The sequence below is a fragment of the Tachysurus vachellii genome, chromosome 3, assembly GCF_030014155.1.
Source record: "Tachysurus vachellii isolate PV-2020 chromosome 3, HZAU_Pvac_v1, whole genome shotgun sequence".
NCBI classification, from domain to species: Eukaryota; Metazoa; Chordata; class Actinopteri; order Siluriformes; family Bagridae; genus Tachysurus; species Tachysurus vachellii.
This window is the reverse complement of record NC_083462.1, coordinates 5,736,133-5,748,371: the sequence shown is the minus strand read 5'-3', so window position 1 is coordinate 5,748,371 and position 12,239 is coordinate 5,736,133. Positions and strand designations below refer to the sequence as shown.

The following is a 12,239-nucleotide window of genomic DNA, read 5'->3' as shown; positions in this document are numbered from 1 at the left end:
GCCAACTAGTGATAGAGAGAAAAAAAAGAGATTAAATAACAAAATACTTCATAAATCATACATTTGTACTATTATTTAAAGGTGCGGTCTCCGTTGTTTGAGAAATGCTTCAGAAAACTGCATCAGGCCGACAAACAAAACAAAAACAAAACAAACGTGTAGCCAATGAGCAGAAAGGGGCGTGTCTTGTCAATATGGGCGGAGAGAGTGTTCAGTGCACACGTGTGACATCAGCAGAAAGTGGTTTTAACATTGACATGGAGGATAAAAACAAAGAAAGAAAGAGAAGAAAGACTTACGATAAGGTAAGAAGTAGGACGTGTTAATATAGGATCAGCTTTCCAGCGCTGGAGAGAACTGAAGGAGCAGGAAGTTGGTCACATATTCACAGATTGGAGTTTCCTGAGTCAATAACTCCTGAGCTAAACGCTGTTACTACACAAATAACACCTCTTTTCTATCGTAGTAATGTAGAGACGCAGCTACAACCGTGTTTTGTGTAGTAACAGTGTTTAGCTCAGGAGTTATTGACTCGGGAAACTCCAATCTGTGAATATGTGACCAACTTTACTTAAGACGCCGAGGCGCTTTTTTCCTTCTCGATAGGTGAGTAACGTTGGTTTTGTTTTGTTACACAGAACTAATATATGCCTTTGTCCTTTACATGATTATGCTTGTGTGTCATTTTTGCTTGTTTGTTTATCTGCAATCGTATTGTTCTTCACTTCAGCTATGATAAAGACACGTTTCTTTCCATTAGTTGCCCGGGTTACGTATGTATGTGTGGGCGGAGCTATCGATACAGGGGCGGGACCCAATTAGGTTAGGGGCGTGTTTGTTTTGGTGATTTTATATGTCAACATTGGCTTTCAAACAACGGGGACCCCACCTTTAATGGTAGAGATTCACATAACAACTAGAGTGGTTAATATTAGAATGAGAGTGTTAATCCTGTGACTTCCGACCAATCAGAATTAAGAATTCGACAGCGCTGCGGATTGAGTTGGTATACAGGAGCAGTGAAAAGACTCACCGATGCCGGGAGACACGACTCTCTCGTAGTGATACGGATTCACACAGACGTTGTCATACTTTAAGTCGAAGGCGTACTGGCAGAACTTGACGTGCTTCAGCTCATTTTTGTGAAGGTCCGGCCAGCGCCATAGACGAGCGTAGATCACGTGGGGGAAACCTTTCCGTCCAGCCACCTAGACACACACACACACACACACACACACACACACCACATGAAATATTTATTATTAGCTCTCCCAGGATCATAGTGACCAAGAAAAAAAAATGTAATAAAAAATATATATTTGATAATATTTTATATTGACACTGCACTTAATACCTTCATTTTATATTAGATATTATTTTTCTCTTCTATACTGTCAGGATTCTGGTGTATGGTTTTAAAAAATACTGAACAGTGAATGCCAGTGACTTCTTCCTTCTTCCATGTACGGCTCAAATGCGTTGCCGGCTTTTAAGACACACCCACGTCCATATATGGACTCAATGACGTGCCTTATATGGATTATAAAGCATCCGGAATGTCGTCTCAATTCTCTCTCTTTCTCTGTTGGATTTTAATCGATTAAAAGTCTCTCACGTCAAACCCTCTCTTCATTCACGTCTTCAGTCAGAAAGGATCGAATCGTGGAAGCAGAGCGAACGTGGACGCCTGCACGTGCGTACAAACGCGCCAGCTTGCTTTTGTGTCTCCTGAATAACATCACACCTTATACACAGGGCAAAATAACAGACAGCATTAAGTTAACCACACCTCCTTCTGGGATTTCAGACAAAACATCCCTCACGGCCTCCACCTACATCTCTCTCTCTCTCTCTCTCTCTCTCTCTCTCTCTCTCAAAATATCCCTCATTCCCTTTGTCTCCCAAGCATAAGAAAATCTTTCAATCTATCTCTCTCTAGATATCCCTGATGTTATCCCTAACACCGTAATCAAGCCGGACATCGAACTTCTTAATCAAATGTAATCACACCACAGTTCTGCCCTTAATCACCTGGTTGCCATGGCTACTGTTGGCAAGGGATACCAGGGAGTTAATAAGCGCCGGCAAGTTCTTTAAACGCATCTCTGATATGGACGGGCTTTCAGCTTTACCCTTGATTGCTGGTTGCTGCAAGACATGACAGTAAGCAGCAAACACACACACACACACACACACACACACACACACACAAACACACACGCACACACAGATATGATGACTGATCTGTGACAGCTGAACAAAAGCCTTTGGAAGCCGGTGCAGCCGTCATTCAGCCAGCCTTAAAGAACCCACATATCTACACAGCTATAGAGAACATGACAAAGTGTCTTAAAGAGACAAACAGTCCACTGCAACACCGTGATTCTTCCAGAAGGATGTGCAGAGACGTGAAAAGCACAATCAAACCTCGGGATCAGGATACTGGATCAAATCACACAAATCACAAGCAGAGTTCGAACAAACCGATAGCAGACTTCCTTTAAAGCAGGACCTTTAATTAGAGACTGATACAAGAGGAAAGAGCTGCTGCAGTGACCACGTCGTTTCCTCACAGCTCAAGGGTTTGATCCTGCTCCGGTTACGGCGTGGGGTTCAACTTTATTTAGGGATCAATAAAGTGCATCCTTCCATCCGTCCGTCCGTCCATTTGTCCATCCATCTAGCTAGCTATAGATCAATCTTTTTACATAGATAAATGTACAGATATTTGGAAGGAAGGAAGGAAGATGGATGGATGGATGATTGGATGGATGGATGGATGGATGATTGGATGGATGGATGGATCTACTGCTGCTGTCTATATATCCATCTTGCTAGTTATATATCTGTATACATAGAAAAATGGACAGACTGATGGATGGATGGATGGATGGATGGATGGACGGATCCTCTACTGCTCTCGTCCATCATTCTATCGTCATACATCCATCTACAAATTTAGCTACCTATATATCGATCTGTGTTCACCAAAAAATAAACAGATAGATGGAAGGAAGCATGGAGGGATGAACGGATGGATAAACGGATGGATCCTCTGTTGCTATCATACATACATCTAATCCATCTATCCCTCTAGCTAGCTACATAACTATCTGTGCAAATAGATGAATGGACAGATGGAGTAACGGATGAATGGATGGATCCATAAAATATCTGTGTATATAGATAAGCTGACAGGTGGAGAGAAGGAAAGAAGGAAGGAAGGATGGAAGGAAGGATCATCTGCTGCTATCATCCATGTAGCCAGCTATGTATCTTTCCGTGCACGACGATAGACGGACAGAGAGCCGGAAGGAAGGATTGACGCTCGGTAGGTAGATAAAGTGTTCAAATATAAACAGATTCGATATGCAGCCATTAAATGGAGCAGATCCAACAGCAGTGTGTAAACAATTAACACGTTCACCAGCTACAACACACGAGCGCTGTGCTGTCGGAGAGCAGGAGCCCAGGACAGGTGATTTAACACAATTGGTAATGAAGTGCTCAGTGGAATGAGGCATCTGTTAGCAGGGAAAGTGTCGAGCAGCGTGCTGGACTCCGGCCCTACAGCACTGCAGACGTGCACCTCTAACCTACGCAGTGAGTCATCCGAAAACAAATCCCATCCTCTGCTGATACACACACTTCATCATGTCTTACACATTTTACTGCAAAGTCTGTCCTATGCAACATCATGTACTGTATTGGGTTATGCTTTTTCTTTTTCAGTCAGCCGGCACGAGTACAAACAGCCGAGCGGCTCGAAAACAGATGACGAAAAAGTCCTTAACTAGTTTACTAGTCATTAACAAGAACTGTTTTTGTCAGAGAACTAGATTTGTAACCGCAAATTGGGAGACAAACGCGACGTATTTGCAATGTAGCTACGGCAATGATTACAGTGCAAAGAAAAACACTTGGTGCTGATGTAATAATGCAAAAAAAATAATAATAATAATAATAATAAGACTTTTACTGAATGAACAGAATTACGGGATTGTCTTCTGTAGGACTCTCCGAATTAAAGGTGGGGTCTCCGATGTTTGAGAAATGCTTCAGAAAATCGAACAGAGTCGGAACAACAAACTAAACAAAAACAAAACAAACGTGTAGCCAATGAGCAGAAAGGGGCGTGTCTTGTCAATATGGGCGGAGAGAGTGTTCAGTGCGCATGTGTGACATTAGCAGAAAGCGGTTTTAACATTGACATGGAGGATAAAAACAAAGAAAGAAAGAGAAGAAAGGCTTACGATAAGGTAAGAAGTAGGACGTGTTAATATAGGATCAGCTTTCCAGCGCTGGAGAGAACTGAAGGAGCAGGAAGTTGGTCACATATTCACAGATTGGAGTTTCCAGAGTCAATAACTCCTGAGCTAAACACTGTTACTACACAAATAACACCTCTTTTATATCGTAGTAATGTAGAGACGCAGCTACAACCGTGTTTTGTGTAGTAACAGTGTTTAGCTCAGGAGTTATTGACTCGGGAAACTCCAATCTGTGAATATGTGACCAACTTTACTTAAGACGCCGAGGCGCTTTTTTCCTTCTCGATAGGTGAGTAACGTTGGTTTTGTTTTGTTACACAGAACTAATATATGTCTTTGTCCTTTACATGATTATACTTGTGTGTCATTTTTGCTTGTTTGTTTATCTGCAATCGTATTGTTCTTCCCTTCAGCTATGATAAAGACACATTTCTTTCCAGTAGTTGCCTGGGTTACGTATGTATGTGTGGGCGGAGCTATCGATACAGGGGTGGGACCCATTTGGGTTAGGGGCGTGTTTGTTTTGGTGATTTCAAATGTCAACATTGGCTTTCAAACAACGGGGACCCCACCTTTAAGGAACCTCATAGCAACAGATTATTGTCCTTTTTTAATGCTGTTTTATCGTGTCCATGTTAATGATTGGACGTCTTCGTCATGTCTCACTCCACAGTGGTGTTAATATGAAGCTCATATGAAAGTAGACACTCAGGACTTTCAGAAATTGTAGTGTTTTGTATCAGTATTGTCATATTTTCATAGAAAAGTTAAAAAAAAAAAAAAACAGAAATTTATTTTTCCCACACAGAAGTTTGTATTTTCAGAGTAAATGTTGATATCAAACCCATTTCTGCTCTCTGAGATGCTCCAAGTGTTTGTTCATAAACATCTCAGAGAATCCGGTCTTCCTACACGTGTTCTCCTCACCTGAAGTCTTCCATCTAGTGTCCTCTGGATGGTGACGCACTTGCTGGGATGGACGCCGTTGGTGGTGATGGCGGTGATGAGCGAGTCCAGCTCATCCTTCTTCTCCTTCAGTTTCTTGACCAGGCTCTCGATGGCTCTCTTGGCGAAGCCTTCGTTCTCGCCGCCTTGTCGGTGGCACATGAGGCTGTGCACGATGCTGAGGCAGGCATCGTTACTGCTGGGGGGGTTCACCGACATTCTGCTGCTCACACACACACACACACACACACACACACACACACACACACACACACACAAGAATACACATCACAACCCACATATACACATGTAATTATAAGCGAAACGTTTATTATGGAATATAAGTTCTTATAAACCCTGTCTTTATACGCTGCATTTAAATACTCTAATCCGATTGGTCATCGGTCTTTATAATGCGTTAAGGGACAATTAAGCCAGAAACGCCACGTAATCTAAATTTTTATTTTTTATTTAACATGTTGTTCCTAAAAAAAAAAAATTGTTTATTTTGTTAAGCTGCGACACAGAATCTGATTGTCCAGGCTATTCATTTAGATATAAATAAATCATTTCTCTTTATACGTTTTGTTTAGGTTTAACACATACGATGCATACAGACGCATACAGTACTCAGGGGGCGTGGCCAAGCCCCAGATGAAGTGGATATAACAAAGAAATCTGTGACATGGAGATTTTCTAAACACACCACCTCTTTATCCATGACATTTTATTAACGTGTCTCTTGTATGGTCTTTAAAAAAAACGGAAATAAATCCGAGCGCCACGTCGACGGCATCACAGACGTCCAGCATTTTTTTTAAAATAAAAGTTAAAAAAACGTGAGACGTTATTATTAAATTAGCTGATATTTTGTGGTACAAACACTATTGTCCAGTCAAGTCCATAAGAAAGTCTAATTCTACACAAACAAGCAGTTACGAAAACGGTACTGATTTATGGGACAAAACCTATAACAAAGTACAGAGAAAATTAATAACTGATTATAAACGATAATAAACGCATCTTGCTTTTCAACGTGAGCGCATGCAAGTATGAAATATTCCAAAATAATATGTTCATTCTATAAAAATTCAGCTAGCCTACAATTTTTACAGTATGAGGTATATATATGAGTAATGATCTCAATCGCACCGCAGTCAGTCGCCGTTAATTCGCCGCTTAAAAAAACATGTATTTAATAAAAACATGAGGTAGGACTACTCACCATTACACACATAAAACTTTAACGCTACGACTCTGTACGCATTTCGCATGAGGCTGAAGACAAGTGAAAGAAAAAACGTGGAGAAAGAAGTAGAGATGTCATCATACGGGCGAGCTGAACGCTGGCCTTGGGTGTGATCTGTGTATGCTGCAGAAGTGGTGTTTGTGCAGATTGTCTCTTTCATGGCTGAACAGAGATAAACACTCAGGTATTACTATGATATTGCATCATGTCCATTGCAGTGAAGCAAGCAGTCGCCTGGAATAAGAGAAGATTCTGTATCCAGGACTGCGGGTGTAAAGACTGACCAATGAAATGGCGGTCTGTTCAGAATACTGTGCATCGTGTAACAGTTAGGACGTGATCGAGGATGAGAAGAGTTTTGTGTTTCTGTATCAGTAAAGTCGGATTCTAAACATCACAGTGTACTCGTGTGCTGCCCTTAATCTGTGTCAGGGGGGCGTGGCCTCTGTGTCTGTCCTGTCAGAGGGGCGTAGCGTCTGTGACTGTGCTGTCAGGGGGGCGTGGCCTCTGTGTCTGTCCTGTCAGAGGGGCATGGCCTCTGTGTCTGTTCTGTCAGGGGGCGTGGCCTCTGTGTCTGTTCTGTCAGAGGGGCGTAGCGTCTGTGACTGTGCTGTCAGGGGGGCGTGGCCTCTGTGTCTATCCTGTACAGGGGCATGTCTTCTGTGTCTGTACTGTCAGGGGGCGTGGCCTCTGTGTCTGTCCTGTCAGAGGGGCGTAGCGTCTGTGACTGTGCTGTCAGGGGGGCGTGGCCTCTGTGTCTATCCTGTACAGGGGCATGTCTTCTGTGTCTGTACTGTCAGGGGGCGTGGCCTCTGTGTCTGTCCTGTCAGAGGGGCGTAGCGTCTGTGACTGTGCTGTCAGAGGGGCGTGGCCTCTGTGTCTGTCCTGTCAGAGGGGCATGGCCTCTGTGTCTGTTCCGTCAGGGGGCGTGGCCTCTGTGTCTGAACTTTCATGGGGCGTGGCCTCTGTGTCTATCCTGTACAGGGGCATGTCTTCTGTGTCTGTCCTGTCAGGAAGCGTGGCCTCTGTGTCTGTCCTGTCAGGGGGCGTGGCCTCTGTGTCTGTCCTGTACAGGGGCGTGTCCTCTGTGCCTGTCCTGTCAGGGGGCGTGGCCTCTGTGTCTGTCCTGTCAGGGGGGCATGGCCTGTGTCTGTCCTTTCATGGGGTGTGGCCTCTGTGTCTATCCTGTACAGGGGCGTGGCCTCTGTGTCTGTCCTGTCATGGGGGCATGGCCTCTGTGTCTGTCCTGTCATGGGGGCGTGGCCTCTGTGTCTGTCCTGTACGGGGGCGTGGCCTCTGTGTCTGTCCTGTCAGGGGGGCATGGCCTGTGTCTGTCCTTTCATGGGGTGTGGCCTCTGTGTCTATCCTGTACAGGGGCGTGGCCTCTGTGTCTGTCCTGTCATGGGGGCGTGGCCTCTGTGTCTGTCCTGTACGGGGGCGTGGCCTCTGTGTCTGTTCTATCAGGAAGGCGTGACCTCTATCTCTTTCCTGTAGAACTCAAGGAGGCGTGGCCTCTGTGTCTGTCCTGTAGAAATCAGGGAGGCGTGGCCTCTGTGTCTGTCCTGTAGAAATCAGGGAGGTGTGGTCTATGTCTATGTCCTGTAGAAATCAAGGGTCATTCAGATAAATAAAGTAGGCGTGGCCTCTGTGTCAGTCAGTCAGTAGACATGACCCCGTGTCTAGGACAACTTAGGACACATGTCCTTATTGCCTGTTGCATATAGTGAATGAAGCTTTGCCATCCACTCCATACATTTAGCCCATTCATGTCTATTATATATATTTTATGTTTAAATGTAGGTTTTATACATCCGATTGTCCCTCCATTAAATATAGAGAAACATATTAAATCATCCTAGACAGAGAAAAACATCTGTCCAGACGCAGGTACTGTATATTAGTAATGTGTTTAATCTCTCGCCCCTGTATGATTGATGCCGTGTGATTAAAGTCCAGTCCGCTTTGGTGCTCACACTTTTCATTAACTTATCATTTCATGAAGTTTTTTTTTTTAATCTTATAACATATTGCGTGAGAAGTTGCATCGTGCTGAGACTTTGAAAAGGACACAAGTTAAAGCCACTAGGGTGGAAAAAAAGCTGTAAATAGCGACCATACGGAACAGCCTACGCAGTCTGGCACAGCAACCTGAATCACAGCACATTCTCTGCTGCTACACACACCTTATCATGTCGCCTGGCGGACGGGGCTGAATAACATCCAGTGGCTTGGACCAGATGCAGAACGTCTTCTCATCTCGTATGCTTTTAAACACGCCCATCTTTATAGAGATCCTTCAAAAACTACCAGAATATTCCTACATCTTTTCACTCTAAACCTTTTTATTGCATGTTTTCAGGTTGAGAACGCGTCGTCTTATCTCACGCTTACGCTCGACTGTCCGATAGAATTGTACTAAATCTGTTACACAGGAAAAAATTACCTCTGAACGTAACGTTCACAGGCTTTTAGAAGTGTTTCACGGACAGAAACGTACAGTCAGTGAGGTTCATCCAGGCTGATTTGGTAAGACTGCTGATCTTAAAGGAAAACTCCACCTTGTGACACAATAAATCTCCTTATACTGAAACCCACGATACGAAAGATGCCGAGCGGGACGGCGTTGACGGCGGTTTTAGCGCGAAAGCTTGAAAGAAACCAATTTTCCAAATGAGGAGGTGATTGAGCTAGAAAACATGGATTAGTTACAATTTACAGCACTTCTACACACCTATTCTCTCTTCTCCTGCCATCATAAGCCATGACTCCTTCATGATGAATCACTAAAGTGAACCATGACATTGAAGAGCCTCTGTCTTCCTGCCAATGCCACGTAAAGGTCATCCGTTCATTCATTCATTGTGGGCAGATGTTCTCAGTCTTTCTCAAACTGTTCCTCTATGAAATTCCTCCACCACCTCCACCTTCAAAAGGATCCCAAACATTCCTATTATTACTGTGCGTAAGAGCCCACGAATGCAGAAACTAATGAGAGGACTGGGCTTGTGCGCTGCGCTACAGATTATCAGAGACAACAGAAATTCTCTTATCTCATCTGTTATATCAATCCTTCACTGCGACACGTGAATCCGTTCTAACGAACAGTACTAGCAGACGTGTTCTGAGGTCTAGTCCCATTCATGTATTGTATTTTGTAACATTTTCACAAGTCTAAAGCATCATTCATTCACTCACTCACTCACTCATCTTCTACCGCTTATCTGAACTACCTCGGGTCACGGGGAGCCTGTGCCTATCTCAGGCGTCATCGGGCATCAAGGCAGGATACACCCTGGACGGAGTGCCAACCCATCGCAGGGCACACACACACACACTCTCATTCACTCACACACTCACACACTACAGACAATTTTCCAGAGATGCCAATCAACCTACCATGCATGTCTTTGGACCGGGGGAGGAAACCGGAGTACCCGGAGGAAACCCCCGAGGCACGGGGAGAACATGCAAACTCCACACACACAAGGTGGAGGTGGGAATCGAACAGCGACCCTGGAGGTGTGAGGCGAACGTGCTAACCACTAAGCCACCGTGCCCCCCTAAAGCATCATAACCTAAAGAATTTAATTTGCTTTCTGGGTTAAAGTATAACATGTGAATATCTGTAACTGTATGAAACGTGATGATTTAACCAACAATAAGTTATGGTTATTGTACACCGTGTATATTAATATATCATTAATAACACATTTTGTACTTTTTCAATCTGGACATCGAGACCATGTCGTGCACAAATAGTGTTCATTTTATTTGCAATTTATTTCCATTCGCACGCTGATAGTGTTACTTACATTATATCACATACATCCCAGCAGCTGAGGCTTAAGAGCCTTGATTAACGGCCCTTGTGTGGTTTGTGGTGGGATTTAAACTGGCAACCATCAGATTATTGGTCCAACTCTTGAACCGCTGAGTGCCGAACGTAGCACTGTGATCTAAAATAACTCTCGACTGAATCAGGTCTAATGAATACGTAATAAGTCTCTGATAGTTACATTATTAAAACTCTCTTGTGACACATTTCAGGCAACATAAAAGACGGTACTAAGATGAAGGCTCGACTTCTATAATCAGTTCCAGTTGAGGTTTTAGACCACTTTAACATTGGGATGGGGCAGGTTGGGGCAGGTCATTCTGTTAGAAGGGGCAATTGTTCTCCAGTTAATGCAATATTTTGAATAAGATTACAGGGCTGTGATGGAGCACACAACTAAAGCATTGCACCAGGATAGTGGGGTAACTTTAAAACGAGCTCTGTGTTGCTACAGTTGCCTCACTTGTGTCAATCGCATCTTGTTCCGCTCCACGAAGACCTGATCACCGACTTAACGGAGTGAACGACTTAACGAAGTGAAAACGTGGCTTTTTGTTCATTCCTTCTGAGCACCGCAAAAGAGTAATCAAGCAATATGCATGATAACTATTTCAGAGTTGACTCGGCCCTCACTCATGCCACGTTCCCGACCCGGCGCCATGAGCGACAGGTCAGATGTGGGCGCGTCCAGGTGTGAAATGTTTAACTTGTGCATGCAAACCGTACGCCAAATCTCCATCCGGAACGATTCTGAACGAATGCTAGATGCTTCACCTTATGATAAACCTTATTACCATGGCAACCAGGAGTAGGAACTCCTACCGGTGACGTGTATAGACCTGGAGAAACACGTGAAGTAGCTTCAGGAGCAGCCAAGTGGTACTACAACAACTGCCCCCACACTCTCCATCCTGCTTCTCCCCTTTGCCCCCTCCCTGTCGGAATGCCCAAGGTTGTGACGTCACGACTAAGAGCAAGGCAAGCTCGCGCCAGCCGGGCCGCGCCTTATATGGTATGATGACGTCATCCGGGCCAAACATAACAGGCGCGTGGAGGTGAAACTCACACAGTCATATAAACAACAACAACAACAACACAAACACAAACAGTCAGTGAAGGTTAAACAGCTGAACGAGTAATAAGGTGCACGAGGCATGAGGTGAACCCTGTGATTTCATGCAGACAGACAGGTTGGAGATGTGGACTGTAGAAGATCTCCACGTCCTTTAGTGCTAAAAGAAAATGTGAACGAAGGGGTTTGTACTCACGCATCAGCCCGAGATAAACACGTGAGCACAAGACAAGCAGCAGTGAGGTAGAAATCCAAGTTTCAGCTCCCCCCCCCTCCCTAATGTCACATCAGCTCTCTGTCCAAGCCGATATGAATCTCACAGCATCTCTCCAGCATCTCTCTCTCTCTCTCTCTCTCTCTCTCTCTCTATCTCGATCTCTCTCTCCTTCTGTACGATAACAACAAAAAAATAACGCGGTGCGCGTGAGCGTCTCGCCAGGCGCCAGCCAATCAGGAAGCTGCGGTCTCTAGAGGGACGGCTGCTGCTCAGCCAATCAGAGAGCCGGATTTCAGGGTTTGTGCGACGCGTCTTCTTTTTTTTATTGACACTACGGCGAGACTGCATGTTTTATTAAGGTGGCGCCACTGAGATTAAACCCCCCTTCGTCACACACACCCCAAAAAACACTAATCATCATCATCATCATCATCATCATCATCCCTGTTTAACTAAACTCTGTAGTATTTCATGAGAAATTCGGATCTTTTCAGTGATCCGACTCCGACAAAATAAGAATCGGTTCTTTCAAAGTAAAACTCCGAAGCCGGCTAAATGAAACAAATCTAAAGTCGTTTAGTGACTCCAAATGTTTACTTTTCAAATCGAGCCAAAGTTCCTGCCATCATACTGTCGATTATGTAAACTGT

The 12,239-nt window shown here is 44.3% G+C and overlaps 1 protein-coding gene across 2 annotated transcripts in view; it reads right to left on the bottom strand.

The window, feature by feature from the left end:
- smad10a (SMAD family member 10a) overlaps positions 1–11,743 on the bottom strand; it is a 24,210-nt gene extending 12,467 nt beyond the window's left edge. Inside the window, exons 1-4 of one of the 2 annotated variants that reach the window (XM_060865511.1) lie at positions 11,569–11,743; positions 5,199–5,439; positions 1,034–1,208; positions 1–5 (exon numbers count right to left, since the gene is read on the bottom strand). The exon at positions 1–5 is cut by the window's left edge and continues 19 nt beyond it. In XM_060865511.1, coding sequence (XP_060721494.1) covers positions 1–5; positions 1,034–1,208; positions 5,199–5,435 — 417 coding nt within the window. In that variant the 5' untranslated portion in view covers positions 5,436–5,439; positions 11,569–11,743. Of the gene's footprint in view, positions 6–1,033; positions 1,209–5,198; positions 5,440–6,441; positions 6,718–11,568 lie in introns of those variants that run through there. The other variant, XM_060865512.1, reaches the window with a different exon arrangement.
- Between the last annotated feature and the right edge of the window lie 496 nt (positions 11,744–12,239).